General features: G+C 39.0%; 1 protein-coding gene across 4 annotated transcripts in view; it reads right to left on the bottom strand.

Annotated features, from left to right (window-relative positions):
* ARHGAP29 (Rho GTPase activating protein 29) overlaps positions 1-22,214 on the bottom strand; it is a 52,283-nt gene extending 30,069 nt beyond the window's left edge. For 3 of the 4 annotated variants that reach the window (XM_051625088.1, XM_051625089.1, XM_051625090.1), the window contains exons 1-2: positions 22,144-22,214; positions 19,064-19,409 (exon numbers count right to left, since the gene is read on the bottom strand). In XM_051625088.1, the coding sequence (XP_051481048.1) occupies positions 19,064-19,325 (262 nt within the window). In that variant the 5' untranslated portion in view covers positions 19,326-19,409; positions 22,144-22,214. Of the gene's footprint in view, positions 1-11,276; positions 11,306-19,063; positions 19,410-22,143 lie in introns of those variants that run through there. The other variant, XM_051625092.1, reaches the window with a different exon arrangement.
* Between the last annotated feature and the right edge of the window lie 5,476 nt (positions 22,215-27,690).

Raw genomic sequence — 27,690 nt, 5'->3', positions numbered from 1 at the left:
TAGGACAGATAGGTTTCAGTGAAGGTATCTGAAGGCTAAAGGCCACAAACCTTCCCCACCAACTGTCCCTGTCCAACCAGAATACATGCAGTCCTCACATGAAGGGCATGAATACTGTGGTCAACTGATTAGCGATGGTCTGCACAAGTGCATGGTTTGACCAGAAGCACCTCTTGCCCAGCCAAGATGAAGGTGCCCCTGACTTCAGATGCAGAAATGTCCACTCGTAGCAGGAGAGAAAAGAGTTCCTAATCATGGGATCAGGAATACCGATGTACATACCCCATAAACATGTTTTTTTAAGCAACATGGTGAGCAGATTTTTGGACAACTAACAAGAGGGAAGGGGAGACAAGGAAGGAAAGCAGTCAAACCAATCCACAGATTATGGCCAGCCAGAAAGTCCTCAGTAAGGAGTGCATCACAGGCATGCAACAAACTGCATTAATTACTCTGGGGAGTTCAGTGTGACCCACAACTACAGGGCTGTCATTACAGGATAAAGCGACCCCTTAAGGTTCCTTACAGGTTGGGTCAAGGAAAAAAAAAAAAAATCATAGAAAAGACTAAGTAAGAGCATATCTGCTCCCAAAATCCAGTTTCTTAGTTTTAAGATTTGCTATCTCATCAGACCAACAGAGTTGGATTAAAAAAACAAAATAAGTGAGAAGAAAAAAGCAACAACTTAAGAGATAGAAGCCTCTTTAAGTCTGAAACAGAAGCAGTAGTCTTCAAAGGGAAATGCAAGCTGAAAACCACTGCTGAGTTGAATTAGATGTTTATCATACCATCCAGGAGAACATTATCACTAAAATAATGCATTCAAGCAGCAGATTAGTTATTTGTACTCTCAAAAGCAAAGGTCTGGCTACACCCAACTGAGATATCTTTGGATTTAATTACAGAATTATTTGTTTACAAAATATCTGAAACATTGTTTCTGTGCCTCCAGAAGACAAAAGGTCTGTGACACAAATGGTGCTTGAAGAGGGGTGGGGGCAGAAGCCATCAGGAACCACAGCTACACTGCATTCTGTAACTGACACCCAAATAGATACTAAAACAGAGATTTCCTGTTCAGGACAGATGTATAAACCTCTGGTAGTAAAACAATCCAAATATGCCAGATTAATAGAAACAGTTTTAATACTAAGGAGCCCAAAAATGTTTCAGAAACCAAAACAACAGTAGAACAGATACTGTTTACTGTGGAAAACATGCATGAGGAAATGTGCCTTCAACAAGTTCCTGCAGCAATTAAATCTGACTTAAACAGTCATAAAAATTAATATTTACTTTCAGTTTTTCTTCTGGTCCTTGTCTTACTGTACAAATTCATTTATCTACATGAAGTCAAGCAGGAAATTCCTCCACCAATGGATGCTATATTTGTTTTAAAATCTCTCTGAAACTTAGTAACACAAATTGCAATACTGTAGAAGACTAGTTCGTACTTGGAACCAGACTACTGTGTCTGTCAGTGATCCTGTAGTACAGAGGACCTCCTTGGGCACCTGAATACAGCTGTTTGCTTAGGTGACTAAAATCTCCTGGAACGTCCTGCTAAAATCAGTAAGCTTTCTACCCCCAAAAGGAAACAAACAAACAAACAAACCAACCACAAACCAAACCAAAACAGGGCTCTTAAAACTGGAAAAAAAGAACAAACCACCAAACCAAAAAAATGGCTTGGAGAGAGCTTAGTCTGTCCTACAAATCTTTTATTAGGGTTTAAACTATCATTTGTGTTATCTGAAAACAAGCCCTTCCAAAATATAAAGACAACCACACAAAAGCATACTCTGTAGGAGAAGTGGAGAAAAAAGAATAGGGTAAAAAAGTGTGTATTCAAAGCTGACAAATCTAATGCACAAGAATGATATAACAAAGCAGCTGGGGAGCCTGTCAGTGTTAGCCAAGCCACCTCAGTAGCACAATGTTGTCATTAGCATCCCACTCCTCGATGGTTTAAGTCACCTCATTTTAAAACCACTCATCTGTCTTTAATGTAAAGCCACCATAAACTACCTTTTTTCTCATTTCAGGTGTTTCTCAACAGGAAGCCTTTCTTTAGTAAATATTAAAAAGCAATAATGCCTTTACAGCTATGGATTCTATTAATTTAAAACAAAATGTGCTCATCAAGCTTGCCAGTGCCAGTCACCCTCCCTGCCAAGTCAGGGCTGGTCACAATACATGCAGTCAGGAAAGGCACTGCTGTGTCAGTTGGCTGGTATTCTTTTGTCTGACCTGATTTATTGTTGCCCCAAACATTTCTGAAGCTGTTTGTTTCAACAAATGTTTGTCAGGGCAAATTTAAATACAGACTAATGTACAGTTTTTCCCCTCCATGACCACTGCATATCCTACATTGCTATTCAGACCAGTACAGAAGATGCATGAGTGATTCTGCTTACCACTTGGTCCACCTAGAACATTAACAGTTTTTAACAGTGGCAGACTCTCCCTCTGCTACTCAATTTCCACCAGTCAGAAAAGAAAGGGAGACACTAATACAACTATTGTTTCGCCATAGCTACAAGTTTGTTAAGAACTGGTTGGTCACAATGATGAAAATGAAAGATAGGGTATTAATCTAGATAAACCAAAAGTAGCACATCTGTGAAAAATTCCTGAAGTCTGATTACATGAGCCTTTCCAAGTAAATATTCTAGTTCAGACCATCTAATAAGGTCTTGCTTTCCATAAGAAGCTATTTCAAGTAGAAAGTTATGATTATTTACTTCATGCATTCAAAAGCTTGTGAGAATGCTACGGACAGGGAAAGATACTATCAGTGTGGAAAAGCCTGCCATTCATACTCTCTAAGTTTATAAACAGAGACCAGTCTTTCTACTATTTGAGGTGGGGGGAACACATAAAAACTCATCTTGCTTTTGAAAATCTTACTATAAAAACAAGGTAACTTGTATTATTGCACAGTTTCTCCATCTGCTTTCATGAACATAATTAAATGCCTTGACTTTGTTAAGCGTCTACCATGAACTAACTCTCTGCATGTTACTGCTAGATTAAGATGATGAATAAATGCAACTGGATGAGAACACTTAAATGCCAGTTGTGTACAAAGCCACTGGACTATAGCCAGTGGCAAAAACTAATAATCCTTGCTAGGTCTGGTCCCCATTTTAAGGACTTCCTTTGTAAATTACTGCTTTCCTGGGATCAGCCGAAGAGTGTGTACTTCAGCTCCCCTTTTACTTTCACTGAAGTACAGGAGCCTTAATTCTGGTTTCAAGTACCACTTCACATGTTCTGCATAAATCCCAGTCTCCTTCAGGAGAAAGGGAGAAACCAGACAGAATAGCCTTGCAGAATCATGGCAAGAAGCAGCACAAACTGGGAAGCAATTTCCCCAACATCTGAATGGCTGGATCCAGAACTTGTTATTAAAGTTTCAACAGCCAGCATCTCATCACTTTCCATCTTGGAAGGATTCAGAACAAATAAGTTTGAGTAACAGTCTTTCAATTTGCAAGACCAACATCTTGGCTAAAAGACTGTCAACTCTTATTTACTAATAACCTCATTTTAAGCATAAGGTAAACTACATCCTGTTTCCACTATGTTACACTGGAGGATAACACAGTATCAGTAGTTACACCACCTAGGTTGGAGGGGGGGAGCAGACAAAAGTCAGAATTGCAAAGCTAATCCAAAGTAAAACAACTTCAAACTGAAATCACATTTATCACCTTCATCAGCATCTGTATTGCATACTAGGAAACTATCAGCACTCAGTTCTGAACCTGGTCCAGACTACAAGACTTCCCAGTGAGCATAACAGAATAGGTGAAAAAAAAATCATACAATAATGATCTATGTGGAAATCTGGAAATCATAATTTCTATATCTGTTGTTCAGGAAACAGTCCCAGATTAACCTATAATTTTATTTTTTATCTCCTCCTCCTATTAGTCCTGATATAATATGATTAACAGCCTGCCATATTTGTCTGATTTGACAGAGGTCACTACCACACCCAAAACACAACAAGAACTCACAAAACACACAGTGAAAGTGCTTTTCACACTTTGGTTTGACCATAAATAAAGCTGACCTATGTCACTGCTGTCTAGTCTCAAGGAAGCTTTTGTAAGGCAATAACTATATGGGCTAGATGTGATTTTCATCAATAGTTCATACATAAGATGAATAATATTTTTGTCACTTTTGGTTGTGGTGTAGATATTTTATTTGTTGGTGGCCACTGTTCAGGAGTGATAAGAAAACAACAGTCTTAGCTATCACATTTCCTCCTTTACTTGGCTGTGTAAACACCCTGCTAATTGTCCAGAACGAAACATTTTAATTAAACAGAATGAAATACTTTAACTGAAAAAAAATCTCAAAATATTTCTAGAATAATTTATCCTTGTAAAATCTCTAAGAAGGCTGGAAGCTGCCAAAGGCACTAGTGAAGTCGTTACATTTCAACCCTGTGTTACGATGCATAATTAGCAGCTTCCTACCCATCCCTGTGTCAGGAAACATCACGCTTGAAGCTTTCAAATTAGAAAGCTAGCCAGACCTAGCTTTTTTTGTTAATCAGTATCATGGCAACCCTTGTTGTCATGACATCATTAAAAGACACTACACCAAATTCATACAGTCTTTGGCAACATGTGCTCCAGAATCCACTGCAACCAATATTTTAATCACATTATATTGCAGCAAAAGTGAAAATGAATGGAAAATAAACAGTTAAGCAACTATTTCAATGAAGAAAATGTGAGGAACGAGGAAAAGAAAGGCATAAAAATAGTAAACCAACCCCCCACATTTGACATAAAAGCTATAAAGTTTGGGGAAGTTTTTGAGAAGAATACTACATCGATCCAATTCAGTGAGAATGCATGGCAATATCCTGGAAATAGCTTCTTGAATACAGTATACTGAAAGTAGCAATGTTTGATTTCACTTATTATACACAAGTAACATTTTTATAAAACCAGGAAGGATTTAACATTTGGCAAGTCAGTTGCCTATTTACTGTTAAACTATGAAATTTGATCTTAAAATTAGCTAGTATAAATTTAGGTTAAAATTAAGAAACACTCTGTATTTACAATTTTTTAATATTTTAAGGATAGAAATTATCTCTTGACTTTTTGAAATAAACAAGGTGAAACTGCTTTTGGATAAAACAAAACTATACCGTTAATACAGCCTTCCAGATAAGATTTCTAGCATGAGCTTTTGTTGTGTACCACAAACACAAACCAGCCCTTTTCAGATTTGTCATTTGCTGTCAGGGATTGGCCAAAATACAGCAGTCTATCCACTTAAATTCAACCATTAACTAAGCTGACCAGTCTTTGTTATGTCACTTGAAGCTGTGGTGATTTTGGTTTGCTTTTAAACTGGGCTAGCATTCCTACCTCATTTTAACTATGGTCCAATCCTGTACTTCTAAACAGTGTAAGCATATGTAGGAAGTCCTTCTTGCCCGTGTATAAACAGATTCATTTTCAGAAATTAAATGAAAGTGGTAAAAATCAAGATGTCAGCAATATTTTCAAAAAGTCAAGAAAATAAATGGTGTAAATGCAAAATGCATCAGAAGAATAAAAAATCCTTAGACTTCTGCCTACACTGAAAGCATTAAAATATTTTCATTATGTTGATTTGCCAACTGACACCAACAGAATAGTTGTTAGTTCACATTCATTTCATATTTAAATTCATAGATGAGCTCCCCATTTATGTATGTAGGGAAGCCTTTCAGAAAAAAAACCCTACCACAATGCAGCTTCTCATTAATCTATTTCAAAATGCTGTACACCACATTCCTTCAACTTTTGTATTCTACTAGCCTTGAGATTCCAAGTCAACTAACCTAGATGTGTTCAGCCAAGCAGTTTAATCTTTAGAATACATTAATCTTTCATTAACCTAAAATTTAAAGAGCACAAACCAGTAATGAAAATTGCTGGAGCTTCATTATTTACCTGTTTCTGACAAATGAGAATCAACACACTATGTGACTATTTCATATACTGCTTGTGTAATTTCCTTGAGTCTGCCAGGAGTTTAAGAATAAAACTAGATGAAGATAATGCTTCAGCACTTTCACAAAACATTTTAAATTAGACTTGTAAATTGTCAAAGGGACATAAGACTACATTCTTTATGATTAGTACATTTGCAATAAGCCTGATCACTCACAATTCACCAGAAAGTCATATCCATGAGGATTAGGGACTATACTTTCAGAAGAATGCTACTTATTTCTTATTTAAGGATATTGCAGTAAAACTTAGCAGAGTAGTCCCTGGACTGAATACTTGCCAAAGACACTGTTATAATAAAATAAGAAAGCTTCTCTGCTCTAAGCAACTTATCTAAGTTGAAATATTTGTTCAAGTTCTAGAAACATATGAAGGAATACTCACTCAACTGTCCCAGCACAAATTTCTACAAAAAGAACAAGTCAGAAAAAGAAAGACTAAACCTAGAAAGTTGATCTTACCCTATCAAATTGGCACACAGAAGGGGCAGTAGGAAAGTTGTTTTATTCATTCAAAAGAAAATAAATTTAACCTTTGCTAACCTGCATTGAGAAATCATAAAAAAACCCTTAACCTTTAACTCACTTTACCTTTAGTCTAAAATACTATTTGTTCTACATGGCTGCTCCTTCCACTTTTAGCCTAAATCAGTGATTGAGTGAGGAAGCAATTTTACTGCTGCCTGCCCACCTAACTTTCAAAAGACCACACAAAGCCTGGATTATGAGATTATATGGTGTTAAACAAGAGGTGCATTACTTTGTGCATTTTTTTAAAGGATCTTTGAAACACAATTAGAGATGGCTATAGGATGCGATAATATTCCATTTCTGTTTTGTTAAGAAGGAAAAGCTTATCCAAAATCAACTTATTTAAGTGGGATTCAAATCACTAAAACTGCAGCCAGTACCATTAGTTGTCTAGAAAAACGGTGAACAAAAGGGATTAATGATTTAAAGTGCCAGCATTGAAGTCCTTCTGAAATAACCACCCAAGAGCATAAAGCCTGACTATACAACTTGCACAGGTGACAACAGTGATGAGACATTTGAATGCTCAAGTGGAAATACTTTCAAAATCTTCCCACTTCCTAGATTCAGGGACAGTCAATCCCTTCTGCAAGATAATGTTCTGGCATCAGATATTTCACAACAAAACATCTTTGACAGTTTCTTATTAATAGAAAACACTACAACACTGTCATTATAGCAGTAACTGGTGTCACATTGGCTTTTGCATGCCCCAAAAGACACCAGCAACCCACTGTACAGCTCACTGCACATTTTTTATTGAGGCATATTTCTTCACAAATACCTTTAATAGAAAGGTGAAAAATACAAACCACAGAACTTGTTTGCTTTACAGTTCTGGATTTACACAGCTGTTTCCTCCTAGTATGACTGAAGTTGTCATTCCAGCAATTTAAGTTACAGAATCTGAAAATTTTAGAAGAAACAAACAGAACTTGGTCAACTATATGTTTAAATAGTAGTCCTATGCACTTTAATTTTTCATCCAATGGCACAAAGCATTTGGTTGCTGTATAACACGCCTCTCTCATTATAAATAATCCAATTTATTTGTACACTCTAGACCTATTGCTTTCTTTCCAAATTAAGTTCTCAGCCATCTTCTCTAAAAACTCATATCTAGCCATCAGCTGAAGCCAGCTACAGTTAGTAGGAGTTCTCCGTTCCCTGCTGAATTTATTTGCTTATTCTTAACACAAGGGCTTAAACATGAATACCAGAGCATTTAATTTGACCACTCTGCAATCTTAATCCTACTGCTGGTTTCCCCTTCTTCACCACTGGCATAAGCTATTTATCACGGGCAATTTCTCAAGGCCCTTCACAAACTGTCTTCAGTCAACTATCACAATTCACAAGTTATGTATGCTACTAAACTTTCAGATAAATAATTTGCACATTATCAAAGGAAGCACAAAACATAGAGAACTACCCCTCCAAAGAGCTGCCTCCTTCCACTGCTCTCCTGCTGGCAGAGGTTAACCTACTTGTGTGCTGAGACCACAGCCCATGTGATGAACCAGTACTGTTCTGTTTTTTTGTACCTCCAGTTTAGTGATTCCATTAAACATAATTTTTCCTCTTGTCAGCACTGAAGTACTTCTGGACAGACTTTGAGTTGTGGTGCCATAAAGAACAAAGTACCCTATATACAATCAATTAATGAAACAAAAACCACCCCACAACAACAGGAAAAAACAAACAAAAAACCTAGACAAAAATGCAAAATAACTTGAGCATCATACTACAGAATACTTTCATATCACTATCAACACTACAACAGCAATAGGAATTGGCTAACACTGAGCACTCTTGAAGCTAATGCATCGGGATATTTCAGCTACATCTGATCTTACAAACAGAGCTAAGAATATGCTGTAGTCCAAAGCAGAACATTAACTGAGAACTTAAATCTGCTCCCAACACAAAGCCTTAAACAAATCATACCTGCATTGACTGAAAAAATCCAACACAATGCTCAAAGAGGACCTTTTAGAAATCACATACTACAAAACTGAAATTTGTCCCAAAATCCTATAGATGTCAAAACCTCTTGTTAAAAAGGCACAGGGTAAGAGGACACACTTTAACTCCACCATACAAATATACTTCCTGCAAGTTTTTGATCTACAAGCCTGTAATTAATTTTAATCAAAGACAAAACTATTTTCAATTCATCTTAGCTGAAACTTCCTCATCAGGCCTTCCACATCCTGGAAACCTCTAAAACTTGAAAAGGGCTAAGACATTGCAAAATTTAGAAGAAACTGCACCATAAGAGCCTTTGTTTTCTTTTAGCATTCACAGTATGCATAGCCACATACATAATACCATGGGTCATTCTGTCTCATAACTAAGTAGTACTAACAACTTTCTAAAGTAATGAACTGCTAAAACACCCACCTGTGGGCCCTGAACCCAAGGTTAACACAGCTCAGAATATCAATACATTTGAAAAAGGGAACACTATACACTATACTACAATAGCTCTTTGGAATGGCTTATATCACCAGAATCTGAACTTTAAGCTTTCTTATTTCCTCCATACATTCTCCAGTACCCATTTACAAAAAAAATTAAAAAAATTTAGAAGTCCATATGTTATTTCACATATTAACATGTCAGGAGGCGAAAGACCAAAGTCCCAGTATTCTTTCCCTGATCATCATTCTAGACCAAAGCAACCAGAGTCATTTTAAATTATGCCTCACAAGCAAAACTATTACGTAAACAAGTGCCCCAGAAATAAGTCTTGCAAGTTCCTTTTCACTGCTTCTTGCATTAAATATATTTTAATTGCCATTTGAAATATAAACAATAAAGGGGTTTTCATTCCCAATTTAGATTTCATCTATAACTGGACTTGCTCAAATATCTGAAGCAGTTTAATCATGACACAGTACACAACTCTGAAGAGGTAAGTTTGATAAACCAACTTTTGTCTTAAGCTGACAGTATGCCCAAAATAATGATAACCAAAGTTGGCAAACAAGAATTCCTACATAGTTTTAAAAATTAGCCCAAGAAAGTACCTTCAATCTGTAAGCAAGGAAAACATGGTAAAAATAAAAAGTCATTTGTTCAGCTAAATCACAGCCTCTCAAAAAAAATTCTGCAAGTCCGATGTTTTTCAGGTACACTGTTCTTTAACTAATGTCATTAAGATGAAAGTTTAACCCAAACATAACTATTTTCTACAGCCTTACACAAGTCGTCTCAATCTCTTACAAAACAGGGCATTTTAGGGAGAGGAAGGAATGAGCCCTCATAAAATTCCTACTTTCCTTAAAAAAAAAAAAAAAAATCCCTATTTACCTATCAAGGTTGAGGCTCTGTATTGAATCTCCTACCCTGCCATGCAGTTCTAACTCCCATCCAATAATGAGACATGAGATCTAACATAACTAAACCACTGCAAGTGACAGATCAGATCAACATTTGCCTGGAATTAAGAAACAAGTCAGCTTTAGTTCTGTGACCTAACTACATAAATAGGAAGAACAAACACTCCCAGTGAAACCAGTGAAAAAGGAATTATTTAGTCCATGAGGTCTTCATTAAGTCAAGATCATTAAAACAACAGTCACAACTCATAACTCTGTGCTCTCAGGCATACAAAAATTACTTGTATTGATGTTCATGTTCTATGTTGCAACTCTGATAAATTAATACATCAGAGAAATAAGAAAATGTAGTAATTGTGTGGATACAGTATAATACATTTTGCCAAGAGTAGGAAACTAATTTAAAGCAAGAGGTTTTTGTACTGTTTTTAAACACAAAAGCTCTTATATGTACACAGGAATTTCTGTTAAGAACATAAGAGCTCACAGTAGATACGGATCAAATCTTGTTTCTCAGGTGCTGGGAATTCTTTAAGTGATACAAGCTTTCATACCCATATGTTCCCCTGCTTCTTAAGCTGCAAACTATACTAGATGAATTTTTGTTGTTGAAAGGCCCAACTTTACATTTAGATTCAAAAAAGGAAACTTGACTGTTCATTCTCTTCCTCACCTTTCATCTTGCTAATCTTGTAATTTCAGTGTCATTACTCTAGCTACTGTGAGGGAAAGGGAAGGCAATTCTAACTAACAAACTAGTTAAGGCTCTTTAAGCATTTTGAGATTCTTTTCTAAGAAATGTGAAAAGAAGGAAGAACTGAGATTTACCTCATATTGCATTTTTTGCACTTCAAAAGCAACATAAAAATGGAGAATGCCTGCGCCCTCTTATAAATAGTTCGGAGTTTTCCTAAAGACAGATATGCTAATTATGTAAGTGAACAGAAATATCCAGATTGCACATAAGAGTTGATTTTACATTTTAAACATTCACAGGCCTTCAAGACACACACACCCCTCCTGACTGCTGATCTTAGACACTATAGCAACAAGTGAACATTTGTTCTGAAGGAATGCGGAGTATGCAACTGGGGGAGGGGTAGTACTATCAGCCACAAACTTATCTGCTGGTCCACTAAGTTATTATTTAACTTCAGTCTTCCCTGAAACTGAAGAAAGGCATTTACTATCCAACATTAGCAACCTACATTTAACAATCAGCTTACACTTTGACTATGAAGAACACACCTTTCCTTGAACTGAACTTCAAGAGAAGGTTGGGTTTTCTCCTCTGCTTATTTAGAGTACTGGAAACAGCAGAATTGTTCCATGACTGCAGCTTAATTAAGCAGTGCTCTAATATTGCAAACCTGCAAAGAAAATGCCCAGCTCCTGTGGCTCTGTTCACAGCATCTGAAAGTCCAAGACTCCGTAGCAAAATCCTGCAAGATGGCAGACTCATAGAAAACGGGAAGCTTGGCCAAAACAGGTTGTGGAATGATATGGAGTGAAATACAAAGAATGCTGGAAAGTTCTCTCTCTCAGCTGAAGAGTAACATTCTCAGGGAAAACCATGGTCCGTAGCTATGGGTGTCTCCCAGACACTTTGACTGAAAACTGCTTTTTATTGAATTCATGTGGGCTTGCCTTCATTCAGTTTTCACTAGTTCTTTCACTAAGTTCTCGGCAGAACTCCTCAGGTTTGAGTAATCTGGCACTGGACAGGAACAGGACTCAGAGCCAGGGATCTTGGTGTACTCTGCTCTGCTCATAAGAAGAAAGGACAGTGTGAAAGGAAAGCACGGGAAAATGACCAGGAGGTCTACAGCTTGCTGAGGTCCTAACGCTTGATAAACAGAAGCTGTTTACATGCCTACCTTTTTTTTTTTCTTCAGAGTTTTGCCATAAAAAGCATCAGAACCTATTAAAAAATAATAACTACTATTTGCTTGTTAAAAAAAAATAGGGATATATTTACTTTGTTCTTATCCTTGTTTACATCCTTTACATCTTTTAGCTTGAAAGACTATTTCACATCTGTCAGAGCAGTTTCAATTTCAGATTGACAGAACTAATACTTAGAAGTGACTCTTACTTGGAGATATATGAAAGGATGTACTAAGAAGTTTCCAGGTCAGCAAGACTGGAAGCATAAATGTCTTTGCATATAAGAAGCAGGTTTTAGGAAGGCAAGTTTAAAAGATGACTGTCCACTTCAAATATGCCAAAAGCTTAGAGCTCAGAAGGCTGATTAATTTGCCATCTACAAAGGGCATTTTCTGCTTGCTGTTCTCTCCACCCCTCACTCTTCCACCTTTTAAATACCATCAAACTTAACATTGAATAGAGGGAACAAAAGAGCTGGTACAGGGTGCAGCAGTGTGTGCTGTAATACCAGGGTGAAGTGACACACTAACTCTGCCTAGACCCTCACAGTCTCTTTCCATTTAAACCTCTGGCCACTCATTCCTTTGCTTCTCCCTTTTTTGCTGGTACTTAGTACAACCTTATAGTCAGTTCACAAAACTGATCTGGCTGAAGACTAGTTCCTTTCTTCCAAGGACTAGTTTTCAGAAAGATCTGCCCCCAGAATTGGCTTGCTATGCCAAATATCTACTGCAAGTCTTTGAGCTCACACTCAAGTTTATTCTCTAGCCTGCTATGGAAATACACTATTACCATCATTTAAACCAGAATCCCAAACATAACAAGAATTATAAGACAAAAACAACAGTTCTAGATGCATCTTTTAGATTTACAGTTACAGAACTGTCCCATCAGTTGAGCTGTTGGTGAGGAAAAAAAAAATCTGATTTCTGCAGGAGCATCTTCAGAAGTTACTCCTTCCAGCTGCCTGCCATGATCCAATTCAGTCCTGGCTTTTCTGCTACTGTGTTTCACAAGGTCACTTCTGCCAACCCCGCTATGGGAACATCACCATACAAAGCAGCAAACACAAATGGTCAGAATTCACCTCTTAACCTCCTCTTGGTTCACCAGGAGGATGAACAATGTTATTGCAGGCTAATACATTTAAAATACAGTTACCTCTTGTGGATCAAGCTTGGGTAGAATTACAAAGTACAAAAAATGTCCTATTTTAATAACAAGTTTCAGGATTATACTTCAGCTATTACAAGTATATAATACCTAGATCCTGGAAGTGATTAACATTAAAAATCCACTTCAGCACTGTCAACATCCTCAGGTGATGTGATTTCTGTAGTAGGATTTATTATCTACTAGACAGTTTGTTTTCCCCTTTTATGTGCTACATGGAATAAGAGAAGGAATATACTATGCTTTACATAGTATATTATACATATATATATATACACATATATACATACATATAAGGTATATTTACACCTTTTCCTTGAAGATTCTTAAAGGTCATGTAATCAATTCACAAGCAGATTATTTACATAGTTGATAATCACTACATTCTCACTAGCCCTGAAAGTTAGATGCCATGACGTTTTCTTTCTCTTTTCTCAAAGATTTTTCATTTAGGACACAAAATACTATCAAACAAAAACCTAACACATTATTTCACAAAAATTTTCAATAAATCAATCCAACTTCCCTCAAAACAAACAAACAAACAAACCCAACAAAAAAACCCACAACAAACTCAAACCCTCCAAACATTCCTTTCAGAGACTATTGCAAAGAAAGGTAAACACTTTATCAGATCCTTGTTTAGAGCAATTTGCCCACCTACCAAACATTCAGACTATGAGATGTCATTAGGTAGGTAAATTCATCCAGTTTAAGTGTATCAAAGACAGCAGCCTCCACTGAGAAACATCAAAATTGGAATAAAGAACAAACAGCAAATTACACTTAGCATAAATTATCATAATTTCAATCTGCAGTCTTCACTACAATAGCTAATGAACTTAGCAAAACTGGACTAACTCACTTTCAAAAATACTGCCTGAGAAGAAGGACATTAATGATTTACCTTGTAAGAAAATAAAGAAAAATCAAATACTGACAGTAATACACTGACTTAATTATATTAAAACTATAGACCGTACTAAAAAAGCACACATAATAAAGCCTGGAAGAGCTGAAGAGAAAACATTCATCTTTGATTGCCAGGCTCTAAATTCAGTAGACAGCTTCTGGCTTTCAGTATAGCATGCAAATAATACCAATCCCCGTGAACCTAAAACAAGGTTTGGGAGTCACTAGAGATTACAAGTTCCTTATTTTGAGGAAACTATTTCACTTGACACACCTTTAAAATTGTCCCACTGAGCTGAATATCTTACCCTTCAAAATTAAGGACCTGAGGTTTCAAGTTAGGTAGGATTCCTGATCCTTTTGAAAGTACTGGTGCTACTATAAAGAGGATGCAGACATTCCTGACCAGGCCAATCAGCTTCACCAGTATTTTTACCTCTGCTTCAGTTAAAATAAAAATAATCTTATCAAACTCTAAGAAACCAGACAGCAAAATCTGATCCTCAAAGGGAAACCTGAAATGAAAGGCAAGAGCTTCGTATTGCTATTCTGCTTTCTAAAATACCTGGGAAAAAAAGGGTTTATTAGTATTTTAGAATAAGATACTAATTTCCATTAGTTGAAGATAAGATGAACTTGAGGAAAAACATTTTTGCCCATGAAAAGGATGCAGAATTACCCACATGAAGCACACAATATCACACTTTGAAGATGACTTCAAAGTCTATGATAAAGTAAGCAATAATTCATAAATATGTCTTAAAATCCAGTCAAGATTATATATTAACACATGAAGTATAACTACTTCAGCACTTTTAAACCACATGCAAATTTTACCCCTATAGCTATTCATAATGAAACACAATCTTTCCCACACTCCCAAGGGCAGACCTTACAGTATGAAGCTTACCTTACATTCCTTAAAAAAAAAATTAAAAAAAGCAGATGTCACAAAACTAGTTGCTGACTATCTTCAGACTAGAGAAACAGGAATGTTTCCCCTATCTCTGATATGATAAAACTAAAAGCTACTATTTACTGTTTAAAAGTGAAACACTTAGTAAACTTAGTAAAATATCTCCTAATGAGGAACTCAGACCGTGTCCTAAATACCTTTTGTGTGGTGCTTTTAAACCAGAGTAAATGAACCTCATTTGAGCAAAGACCACACAGTGGCATCATTTGCTTGAAGCAACAGTGGAATTTTTTATATGCATATAACCAGCACAGACTGTAGTGTCACCAATCTCATACATAGATACCTGTTCTTAAATACATTCTAAACTTTGCATATCTATGCAATAAGCAATATTATTTTTGAACTGATAAATCCCACAACAGGAGCTTGTATGAGGTAAGCCCTGCACATTTTGACCCAAAAAGTGGCTTACATACTTTCTACAAAACTTTCATGAGGTACAGGCCTCCCTGTATTTTGAAAATATTGTAGGGTACATAGCAGTTCCCCCATCACTGCTATTCTCCAAAAGAATGTATTTATTATGCATGTAGAAGTCACTCAGCCTCAAAATTCAGCAGTGCTTACTTGCAGACACATTAAACCCATGCTTTGGAACAAGACCAAACTCTCTTCAAGGTACAGGATTTAGCTTAAGTATACCTCATGTACTTCAAATTTTGAAGTTTTTCAGTACTGTGGTCAGGTTATTAAGCATATCTCCATGGGAGGCAAACAACTTCTAAATGCCCTCTACCATGGAAAGATCCTTTAAAGGTCCCTTCCAACCCAAAGCATTTGAAGCTAATTCCTTTCTTCCATGCCACTACCTCTAAAGATTACAGATAGCTCCAACCTTTAGGTTGTACTTCACTGTATGTCCTACCATTTCAAAGAGGGGTGCAATTTGAAGATACCAGTTAGGTTCTCACATTTTCAAATATAGCTGAAAAGTTACCACTGGAATTCAAAGGAAGAAAATTCACCAGCTTTCAAGTCATTATATTTTATGTACTTAGGATGCACATTAAAACTGAAACAAGAACTAAATCTGGGTTACAAGAAGGAAACCAAATGTCATCAATAAAACTGGAAACTCAAATGAGCAGTCCTAAGAGTGGCACAGATTGCAGGTAATGATCTGAGCCTTCTAGGTATTAATTCAACATATTCTCTCAAGTTTGGCCTTCTAGGCAGGGATTTCTGAGGAAACAGTTTGATTTTCTTTTTATCAGAACGGAAAGAAGATTGACTTATTTTGCATCTCATCAATATGTTTGAATTATTTCTGACCTCATAAAGTACTAATGATATATATGAGTGAGACCTTTCAGTTCTAACATGAAGACACGATGACAATATAACTATCCTTACTAATATCAGGCACATTACACAATCTTACACATCTGGAAATTTAACTGAAGACCAAATTGAGAGAGTGATGCACTGTTTGTGCACTTCAATCACTACAGATTGAGTCTGTCATTAAGTAGAAATAAATTAAAAAATAAATACTGTGAAACAGCACTGGATTCACTGACCTAGGTTCAAAAAATGCCCAGACCTCCTCTTTAATAAGGACATTGGTAAAGAATCTTGACCCTGTGCCTCCAGTTGGATCATTAATAACAGACTGTTACATTCAGTGAATACAATGCCTAGATTCAAAAGGGAATTTAAAAAAAAGACAGCATGAACTGAAGTGTATGGAACACATGGTATTTCACTCAACACGAGGCAACTGCAGCTTCCTCATGTCCAAACAGCTGACAAACTTTTCAACTCTATAGTTTAATTCAGAGATTTTTTTGTTTATGGATTTGAGGTGGCATTGTTTTGTGGGGTGGACGTGTTTTGGGGTTTTTTTATGTGGAGCATCCTTAAGAAACAGGTTTCCTACTTGGTAATGTCAAGGTTTTTAAAACTTCAGTTTACACAACAAATATTGTTAGGTGACCATGTGAAAATAAAGTAAGTTATAATGCTGGGTTTACCTTTTTAAAAAAGTAATATCCAAAATTTATTCAGCATTATGACAATGAGACTACTGTAAGAAATTAAATTATATTAGCATAAGTAATGCACAGAAAAATAGCCTTGAAAGCTACAGGAAATTTCAGTTATATAACACCTCTTAAAAGAGTTCTCAACTTACACTTCATGCTATATATCAAATTGCATTGGTACCATACAAAACATAGTGCAAGTCTATAATCCAAAGGCACTTATGATCTAGCTCAGACACCAATATTTACTATAATCCAACATAGCTTAAATTTTTCACCCAAGATATTACTACATCAGGAAAACATTAAGTGAATGATGAGTGAGTAACTGCTAGGCTCTTCCAAGGCAGTTCAGATAACACAAGGAGGGAATACAACCATGAGCTGGTGCAGAATTCAAGGCATGCACAGACTGGAATCAGCCTACTTACTGATTCAGACCCCAGCTGTGTAACAGCTGGCCCTGATGAACAGGAATCCCTGTTGTCAAGAGTGAAGTTACTGTGCATTAGAAAGCTTTTCAACAAATCTGCCAAAGTGGCAATATTACAACTAACAGTAGATGTAGGAGCTACTGAGAGAAATTAAGAGGTTGAAAGACCTACAGCAGACTCTAGGATCACCTGCCAGGCTAATACAAGAGCCCACTGGTGCAAGCCTGTTGCACCACTTATGCAGCATATACACATGAAAATATTTTATTTTCTGTAGCAGAATATTTTTTTTTAGTTCTTATTTCATAAGCTTCAGAGCAAAGTTTACTACTCAACAAAATCTACAACAGGGCAATAGATGAATGCTGTCCAAAAAGGAAGAAATTAACTTCCTATCCCTGCAATTGATTCCACCTTAGAATAATTAATGCAACCAATTTCAGGATGGTGTTAAACTGCAAGTATTAGGAACCAGAATTCTGTGTGTAACAAGTCTGTTCAATCACCTTATTAAGTTTTTGTCAATTTTTGGACAGACAACTGCCCAAAGATAAGTAAGACAGAGAACTGCAATTCAAAACTATGCAACTTCCAGAAGGTTATCTCCAGACAGCAGTAAGCATGCCCAATATTATAGAACTCATCATATTATACAATATTGGGGACAGAGGTCAAAAAAACACACTCCCAGCTGTGGAAAAGAAACATTTCTCCTTTATGAATTATCAATCCTTTAAATGGAGAACACTTTCACAAATTATTTCCACAATGTAGTATAAAACAAGAAGACAACTTCTGTCTTCTATGATGGCTCTTTACAACTTCTGAGTCAAATTCTTTAAATTGAACATTAACAATTGCTGCATAGCAACTGAAACACTTCAGTATTTTGATAGTCTTTTCCTGCAGGATCCTCATTTCAGTGTCAGTAGGCAGCAGACACTCCATCTCACAAATAACTCTGCTCATCCTGTGCTCTCAGCAAAAACACTGTTGATATGAAGTGATCACTAGTTTCAAGTTATTCCTCTGTTAAGATTTGTTCACACCTTTTGGCAGAGCTATTTCAGCTGTGTGCGGACTCACCTGAAACACAGAGGTGACTGCAAATGCTCAGCACTCAGGACATCTTAAACAAAACTGCTCTGGATGTCATTTCAGCTATTAATGTGATAAAATTTCTGTACAAGTTAAATAAAAGCTTTCCTGCTGATGACCAAAAATTAATACCATTTCGACCAGAACACACAATAATGCACACTCCTCCTAAGCAAGAAAATTAGGCGTTTCCACCTGCTGGCAGAAGACGGTAAATACTTATTTTGCAGAGGAAGTAAGTGCAGGGTTACATTCTACCTTAAAAATCAAACTACTAACATATAAGACTTTCAAAAGCCAAACCAAAACAGCTTAGAAAACCGAAACGTCACAATAATATTAACAGACATTTTTGGAATTACAAACAACATTCAGGTGGTTAAAAACTAATCAGTTCATGGTCTTGCAAACTTTTAGCATCAGCCCAGACAGCCTGCTAAAACCTCTTCTCCCTTGTTATGATTATGAAACAGATTGCAGTGTTCTGATGAGGAAACAGAGAACCCAAACTAGCAACCACCATTTCCCGTAACCATCACACTGGAGGAGTAGGAGGGGGGGAGGCAGCGTGGATAAAGGGGGAAGGTAAAGGGCAAGGGGGAATAGCCACAGTAAAGACTAGCCAAACAATTATTCAGAGTTTAAAGAGTTTAAGAAAATCTATTAAAAATAAAGAACAACTTACAAACCTTCTGAAAGAATTGCTTCCTTTAAGTAGAGTAGCACATCTGCAAATTTTCTGACATCATTCACCAGTTGCATGATGTACTCTGGATCCACAACAGGATTATCATAGCAGTCAGAGTTGGAGCTAATGCTGCTCAGAGAGCTGCTCTTGGTGCTGCGCCCCATTCCCCAATTTCCTGAATTAGAGATGGTGAAGAAGTTGGAGGTAGACAGTCGGGCTAATCCCAAACCACGCTTGTTACTTCCACCGTTCTGCCGCAACATCCCAGCAGCCGCTGTGCTTAGAGAGCTCCTGCAGTCAACACTCAGTGCTGCTTAATGTCCATTTGTCGAGGCAAAGATGAAACCCTTAAAAATGGAAGGGGGGGAAAGGAGATGGAGGAGAAAGAAAAATGTTACTTAGTATAGAAATATATGTGAAGTAATATATTTGTACCAACAAGATCTAAAATTTGTTTCAAGATGACACTGCTTTACATCGTAATGCTTAACCGAAGTATTATAAAGGGTTTTGACTGTTTGAAATTATTTTAACTGTATAGCAGACACACAGTGTTGCATAAAAACCAATGGTATGCAGAAATTATTCCAAAAGCTAAATATGAAGCATGCTTATTTCACGCACAAAGTTTCTTCCCTGAATATTTATTCTGGAAACATTAAGAATCACGTTCTTTACATTTATCCTGACACCTATTCTTTACCATGAAACGTTACTACAACCGAATACAATTGCAAAAACACTTGATAAGATAGAGACCATCAGCAACAACCCTGCTTGCATCAACCACCAAGCTGCATTCAGCATCCTGTCTCTCAAGATAATAGACAGTCTTGATCTGATAGGATGAATTTTCTTTGTGTATCTTGTGCTAAGCAAGAAACCGTGGCCTATCATAGCTTGCCTCAGAACAGAAAACATCCTGACAGAAGTTATGCTATATTTTAATATGAAAGGCAATCAAAGGAAAGACATATAGAAGTGAAAAGATTTTAAAATAATTTGGCATCAAAGTTTATCTGCAAATCTCAGTGTAGCTGTCTTGAAGGGTGTGCTCTCCAGCCTCAAAAGTTCCACCATAAAATGCAGACATTTGGGGAGATTATATTGGTATATCTAAGCAACTACTTGTGTTCATTTCATTTAGGAAAAATGGAATGCTACTGCAAATTTCCCAATGGCAGGTTAAGCGATTCATTTCAAAGCAGCAGACTCCAGGTGGCAGAGTCAGGTATGATTCCAGTAGCTTGCACAATGCCTGCTACTATTCCCTCCCCACCAGGAGAAATTCTCCATGTTTACACTATATGGTAAACACTACAGGAAAAAAAAAAAAATTGGAACATGACAGCTAAAAAAAAATTAATGTGGGCTGTAGACATACGTGCAGCAAAATCTCAAATTCAAGTAATTTGAGCTAAAAATAAAAGTTACTATGATCTAAAAATGCAGGTTGAAAAGGGTTATCCTGCATACGTTTGTATTTGGTTAGACCAACTGAAAAAGCAGCACCTTTAACATTTTGAAAACTCCCATTAGGTATTTCAACAGGCATTATTCCAATGTGCTTCTGTATTTTTTTTCCATCATTTCTGCTTTATTTTGCTTTGCAATTTAAAAATATCAGAGGAAATGTGGTCAAAGCAGTTGTTTTTGTAATTACTGTGGTAGGCCGTTCAGTAGTGTGTGCTGGGGGGAGGGGGGGAAAGAAAACTTCAGAATTCAACACAAATTAACTGCTCTAATTTCTGTTTACTGTTTAAAGTCAGTATCTATAAGAGTACACATGGGACTACACAAATAAGGCAGATAATTAAGCAATTCCAAACACTTCAAGTAGACTGAAGTGAGATTTAGATTAAACATTAAGCATAATGTTTAAGCAAGTTTCTTCTGTTCCCACATATAATTCTCACAGCTACAAAGCTACTTTGCAATTCCACCTTGCAATTACAGAAAAAAAAAAAAGCCACATAGCCTTCTCTCCTTTTAACAACAAGTGTGATATCTATTTATATCAAGACAAAGATTTTCATATTATTTAAAAGACAAGCCTCTTTCAAGTCTGGCCAGCTCCAGAGTCAAGTAGCATGATGTGTTAGACCTGTTCCTGTAGCAAGTACACATTTCTAAAGCTGTGTTACTGTAGAGATATGTTGCACCTTGTTCAAATTAAGACGAGCAATAAATAGCACAATAATGCCACCACTTTGAAAACTGTAGAAGTGATTACAAAGTTTTCCTCAGCGGAAAACCTTGAAGAAACTTTTGCTGCGAAGCAGCAGCAGAATCAAACTGTTTAGTACAAGTCACCTTTTCCTCGTAAAGATTAGCCCCTACATCTGCTCCTCCTGCGCTACAGGGCAGATGGGGAAAAGTTTCCCTCACAGAACACATGCCTTTCATTACTGAGAAGTGTTTCATATTTCTGCAGAAGACTCTGGCAAGGAAAAGAAAAGCGTCCACCAGCTTTTCTATAAATGCCTCCAGACTCCTCTGGTTAAGAGCGAGACATCGCCAGTACCGCCGGAAAAAGGAAAAAAAAATAAAGCGCCAGATATTTCAGAAATTTGCTCTCCTAGCACATTTACCCGGTACGGGGGGGGCGGGAAAGAAAAAAGGCGCTCCCGAAGGGGCCACGTCTCTCGGCCGCTGCCTGCCCCGGCCAAGGGCAGGGCCGCTCCCCGTGCCCCGGGCGGGGGTCGGCGCTCCGCCCGGCCCCGCATTCCTGGCCGCCGCAGCCGCCAGACCGCACGTCCTCCGCGGGCAGGGACGGCCCCGCAGCAGGTAGCGGGCAGAGGCCGCCGGAGACCGCGTGAGGTGCGGGGCAGGGCGGACCCGCGCCCTCGGCCCCGCCAGTGCCGCTCTGGGGAACCGCCGGGCAGGGAGGTGGGCGCGGAGCGGCGAGACCGGCAGCGTGAACCCGACGGGGGAGAAAAACGGGCGTCGGGCCCGTCCCGCCGCCCCCGCTCCCCCGGCCGCTCACCGCGGTCACCGCGGCTTCTCCCAGCGGCGACGGGCGACGCGACCCCCCGCCCTCCCTCCGCGGCGCGTCCCACCTCCCCCGGCCACGGCCCTTACCGGAGCGCGGCTGCCGAGCGCAGGCAGCAGCCGGGCGGCCGCGGGCCCTGCGCACTCCCGCCCCGCTGCCCATCCAGCGCCCGCCCCGCCGCGCGGCCCGCGCCGCCACCCCCGGGGTCCCCGCCGCTCGCGCCCCGCCCCTCGCGCCTGCCGTTGGCCGCCCGCGCGCGGCGGGCGGGGCTCTGCGCGTGCCCCGCCTGGGGGCGGAGCCCGGGACCCGCCCCCCCCCGCCCCGCGGGCGCGCAGCGGGGCGCGGAGCGGCAGGGGCGGCGGATGGAGGCGATAAGGCGAACAATGGCCGGGGAGACGCGGGAAGGGAGGATTCGCCCTCTCGGAGCAGCGCCCGCGCAGCCGCCGCCTCGGGGCGAGGCCCGGGCTGCCCGATCTGCCGAGCGGGGCTCGGACCCGGCGGGCGCGCGGCCCGTGTGTGTGCGCGGGGCCGGGGCAGGAGAGCGAGAGGGCGGGCGGGCTGCCCGGCGGGGACTGCTGCGCGCAGAACGAGCCTCAGAGGGAGAAAAGTCCGAGTTCAGACTCCGCGTGTTTAGCAAGCAGGATTCACTTTCAAGTGATTTTCCCAACAAGAAACAAAAACACTGCGGCAACGGGGAGAATATCTTTCTCATACTCAACCTCCCACACTTTCTGCTCCTGATTCCAGCACGTCATTCATTGTACAGCTTCCAGCATTGTTGTGAGATGTGAGCGAGCACACACACACTTTTCCTTTCTGCTATTTCTGGATGAGTTCTGTTGGCTACTTAGGGAAAATAAAAGCAGTAACCAAATAAAAACGAAGCACGAGACTATACCTCCAGTGGATTCAGCTACCCAGACAACCCTAATTTTGGCATAATTTAACTTCTGAATTTAGTTGCATGTGCACGTATATGCACATTTTTCTGGTTAAGAACAATAAGTTAGAAAAGCAGAAATTTGCAGCATCATACAGAAACTCCAATAGTTCCCAGCATCATCAAGACCTTTATATGTTTGTACAGACTTCTGTTATGTCAGCTCCCAGTGACTGAGGGCAGCAGAAGTTTTTCAGCCTTTTAGAGGCGAGGACTACAAACCCACACTATATTCTTCACTAAGAAAAGGACATTTTAATTCAGCGATCATAGATCCAAAGCCCAAGCTCTGTAATGGGATATACTTTTGACAACATATCAAAACCCTCAGCATCTAATTCTTAGCCCAGACGTTCAACCCTAGCAGTTTCAGGCTTCACAACTTGAATTTCCCCATTCTTGCTCCAGTTTCCTTCCCTGTCCCCTCCAGCACACCACTCATTCAGGATTTTGTGTCAGAGCACCAACCTTCTCCTTGGTCCATCCTTCCTCTTCATATAGGCCATAATGTCTTCCATTGGAATAATTTTATTCAATTTCTATTGGAACGTATAGAGCCAAAAACTAAGCAACCAAACTAAAAAAAGTTGTAACACCACTTCCCTCTAGGGTCAAAAATAGACACTGCTTAATACTTTTTCTTGACCTTAAAAAAATTTTAAATAAAAATGATGTAAATTTAGAAATCCAGTAAATGGTTATAAATTCTTCAAGCTTTCTAAGTACGAAGAAAAGCAAACAAGGAAAACAATGCCTTGAGCTTCACAGAGATTTTGATCATTCAGGTGATTGATCCAGCAGATGTCAAAATCATGCCAGAGTAAACAATTGTAAACTCATTTAAGGTGAAAGCAAGGAACTACGGTAGGGAATGCGAGTTAAATAGTACAACCAACAATCACACTGTTAGAAAAAGGTATTAAAGGTTTATTGTGGGAAAAGTCATTGAAACCATTAGATAAGTGTCCAGTAGCAATAAAAAAGATAAACAATTCCACCTATACTTATCAATAGAATACAAAGCAATGATACTGTTTGGCCTGCCAAATCTTTGTTAGAAAGAAAAGCAGGTAACTACAGCAAGCTCTCTCTCTTCCTTACAGGCAATTTTTCAAAACCAAAGTGGCTTTTCTTGCCATAATTACAGCACTCCCAGGCACATTTTAGAAAATGCAAGGAAGAATAAACATAGCTGTTCTGAGAACATACCCAGCTCTAGTTCTTTTGCTGTTTCTGAAGTATACATACATTGCACTGTGCTTCAGCCTCTCCACACGTTAGTCTTCTCTCTCTCGTCTTGGCTCCCACAAGGGCTAACCTGCACCTAAACAAGAATTCAGCAATTTTAATTTTTTTTTTTTTTTAAATCGGTTCCAGAGGTTAAATTGAGAGAGGCAAAAATTAGAAATACTAAGATTACATGGTTTTATGCTTATGTAATATTTTGTTTCAGGCATTTTTGATTTAAAGCATAAAAGTGTTCTACATTGTGAGAGGCCTAGCTTCAAACATCCTGTGAAAATAGGATTGGAGCTCACATCTGCCACATTATGTGAATGTTAAGTGAAGTTTTGGGTTTTTCTCAAAGAAAAACAATTGTCCTTTTCCATGTTTGTTGCTCAGAGCTTTTTCCTCCCCATTTTCAGTTTGGCTGCCAAATGGAATACAGAGTCCTCTGCCTTCCCCATGAATCAAGACTAGCACTAAGCAGCTGCAACCATGTCCCAGACCGTACAGTGTTGATCACCTCCTCAATTGCCTCAAAAAACATTACATGAAAGAGAAATTGAAAGAACAGATCTACCTTCAAGAAAATAAGACTTGTATAAAAGGCCAGGTCTACATCCTGCAACTTTTGCTGCAGTAGGTAAACTGGAAGGAGGATTAAGGATCTGGCAGCTGCTGTATTTTGGTCATCCGTTGCGGCTCCTCAGAACTAATGCCTCTTTTTAGCCAAGTATAACCTACAGCAGCACTAATGCAGGCTTCAGGGAAACATCAGAACTTGAGCAGGTGAAAGTTAGTTTTAAGTCACCTTTTTTCTGTACTTCATCCAACTATGATAGTTTGCTCAGAACGAACAATCAGTTGGTTTAATGAACAATCAGTTATTAGGCAAATAGAAAAGACCAGGGCAATAAAATAGTACAGCCTCTCAACAATATATTATCCAAGAAGAGACACCAAAATCACATTTGTTTGCATTAAAAATGCTGCATTTCCTGCGAGCAGTCACTGGAATCTCTAATTCAATAAGAGCCACTTGGGTGATTCTTTTAACATATTAAACTCACTGTGAGCAATAAGAGGTTTAGATATTTGTTATTATTGTTAATTGCCATGTCAGCAAGGGAAGGAACAGCTGAGAAGGGAAACCAATTTTAGCCACACACTGAGCATCACTATAAATAAAATTAAACAAATTACTTAGAGACGGAACCTGGTAGAAGTTTTCACTTTCTGCTTACATTCCAGGCAGGAGAATTCTGCTCTTTAAAAGCATTTTCATAAACCATTTCTTAAAAAAAAAATCTTATGTACACGCTCCTACAAAAGGCCAACATAATTTGTATATCAGAACGTGGCTCCTGTTAAAGGAAATATGACATTTTTGATAAAACCTTGCCCACAGCTACATTTTAAGCTTTAATGAACAGCCAATGAAGACCAGCTAGAACACAAATCTGAAAATTATTTGTATAAAGTCTGAGGAAAACTCAGAAAATTGTTCTCCCAGCCCCATTGCATCTTCAGTTTTAAAAAAGAATTTATTTTTTTCTCTTGTGAGAGCTCCTTTTTGGCTGTAATAAATGCCACCCACCTACTTGAGAACACATCAAGATACCCAGATTCATACATACTTCCTAGAACATCCTACATTTCAGCCAGTGCACCAAATGCCCTTAGGGGAGCTATGTGGGTGAAACTGCAGCAGCCACTGTGCACTGGAATGAACCTGCAGAGCCAACTGATAAACACCCTGTCTCCTGTAGTCATGCTTCTCACCCAGGGATCAGCCGTCTCTCTACTCAATCCTGATCTTCAAGGCATACCACATAACACTTCAAAAGATGAGCAAGGAAAATAAAATTCATAACTTTATCAGGTATTAAACCCCGTATTTTTTGTTTAATTGCTTGTTACAATTCATCCCAAATATAATCCCACCATGCTTTTTATCATGATGAATGGAGTCTCTCTCTTTTCTATAGGAGATAATAACCTAATCACCTCTTCCCTTGCTAATAGTCCTCTTCTCCACTAATCTCTCCTGTATTTCACAATTATTGACTGTTTTTTTCTCTCAGATGATGTAGCTGATATTTAGCCTAATGCAGAGCAGTTATTCTCAAGCCTGATGCCCCCAAAATGGTTGGCTTTTTCTTTTTAGTTATACCAGCTGATCTAAGTTAAAACTTAACACCCTGGTCTTTCCTCTTTTTATGTAACATCCCTGCTCAGGATGAGCTACATACCGTCATAATCTGTTCCTCAAAACTGATGCAAGGCTGGAAGTGTGATGTGAGAAATGCAACTGGACACAGAACAACTCCATTTGCTAATGGGAGAAGGATCTCTGGATTTTCTCCAGGGAAAAGCATCACCACTGGCACGGGCAGCACCCCATTTCCCAACTTTTAACGAGTAGTTTCTTAAAAAACTTCCACCTTAACTAGCAATTGCCAAGGAGGACAGTGGGTGGTGAGGAATGAGAGGAAAGACTGCATGAAGGAAACAACTTCCAGAACCTTCACAGCTTGCCAAACACACTATTAACCAACAGTAATTACTGCAGGGCAACCTGCTGCTTTGGGAGCCGGGAGGCCTGCAGCTAACCACCCTGGCTCACTTAGCCCCACCTGCTGTACCGGTACCAGCTGGATTTAAGGGAGAGAAAGCCCAACAATTAAGGGTTAGCAGAGAAACAGGCTGTTTCTGCAGGGAACAGGAGGTCTGGCTGGGAACTGCTTGTAGGTGGTATGTTGCCAAAGGCTGTCAGCCGGGCTGTTGGTTTGATGTGCTGGGTAGCAGGACGACTGCCTGCCAGCTGAGGGAAAGGTGGTGAGCAACACTGCGGGCTTTGCCTTGCAGGAGAAGGGGGCTGCCATGTAGCTTTTGTTGGCTTTGTGCTTTGAATTAAGGCTTGGAAATAGATTATAAGGTATAGAGACAGTGTTACCCAGTCTCTGAAACTCCTTGGGGTGCCAGGCCTATGGGGTGCTGGGGGAGCTCCTGCTGTGTCTGGGTTTCTTTGTTGCTGCTCTGGAGCATGCCAAAACCCTTCTGAAAGTGCTGGCCATCATTACTTTCAGCTGTAAGGCAAAAATTCTTTTATAGGTTCTTGAAAGTTTTTAGTAGCTTAGTTTTTAGTGTGGCTAAAAACTTTTTCTTCCTCTGCATTTGCATAATTGCTAACAGAACAGTAAGTCAATTCAAGTGTAGCAAATAAACCCCCTAATCCTCTGTAGTTTTTAAACTATTGTTAGAGAAAATGGTGTGTAAGTTAAAGATATTTCTTTGCCAAAGAGAGCAGTGTATTTCAGGTTGGGAGAGCAGGTAAGTAGCAATCAAATGCAGTGCATATGATTAAGTGGTTTCTACTTCCAGATCTATGCTGTTGCTTCTTCCTTCCTTCTCCTGTTTCTGATGTTGTGGCATGATTGTCCAAATACAGTCCTGAAAAAATGACCCAGGT

Source organism: Apus apus, chromosome 7, assembly GCF_020740795.1.
Source record: "Apus apus isolate bApuApu2 chromosome 7, bApuApu2.pri.cur, whole genome shotgun sequence".
Lineage (NCBI taxonomy): Eukaryota > Metazoa > Chordata > Aves > Apodiformes > Apodidae > Apus > Apus apus.
This window is presented reverse-complemented; position numbering and strand designations above follow the sequence as displayed.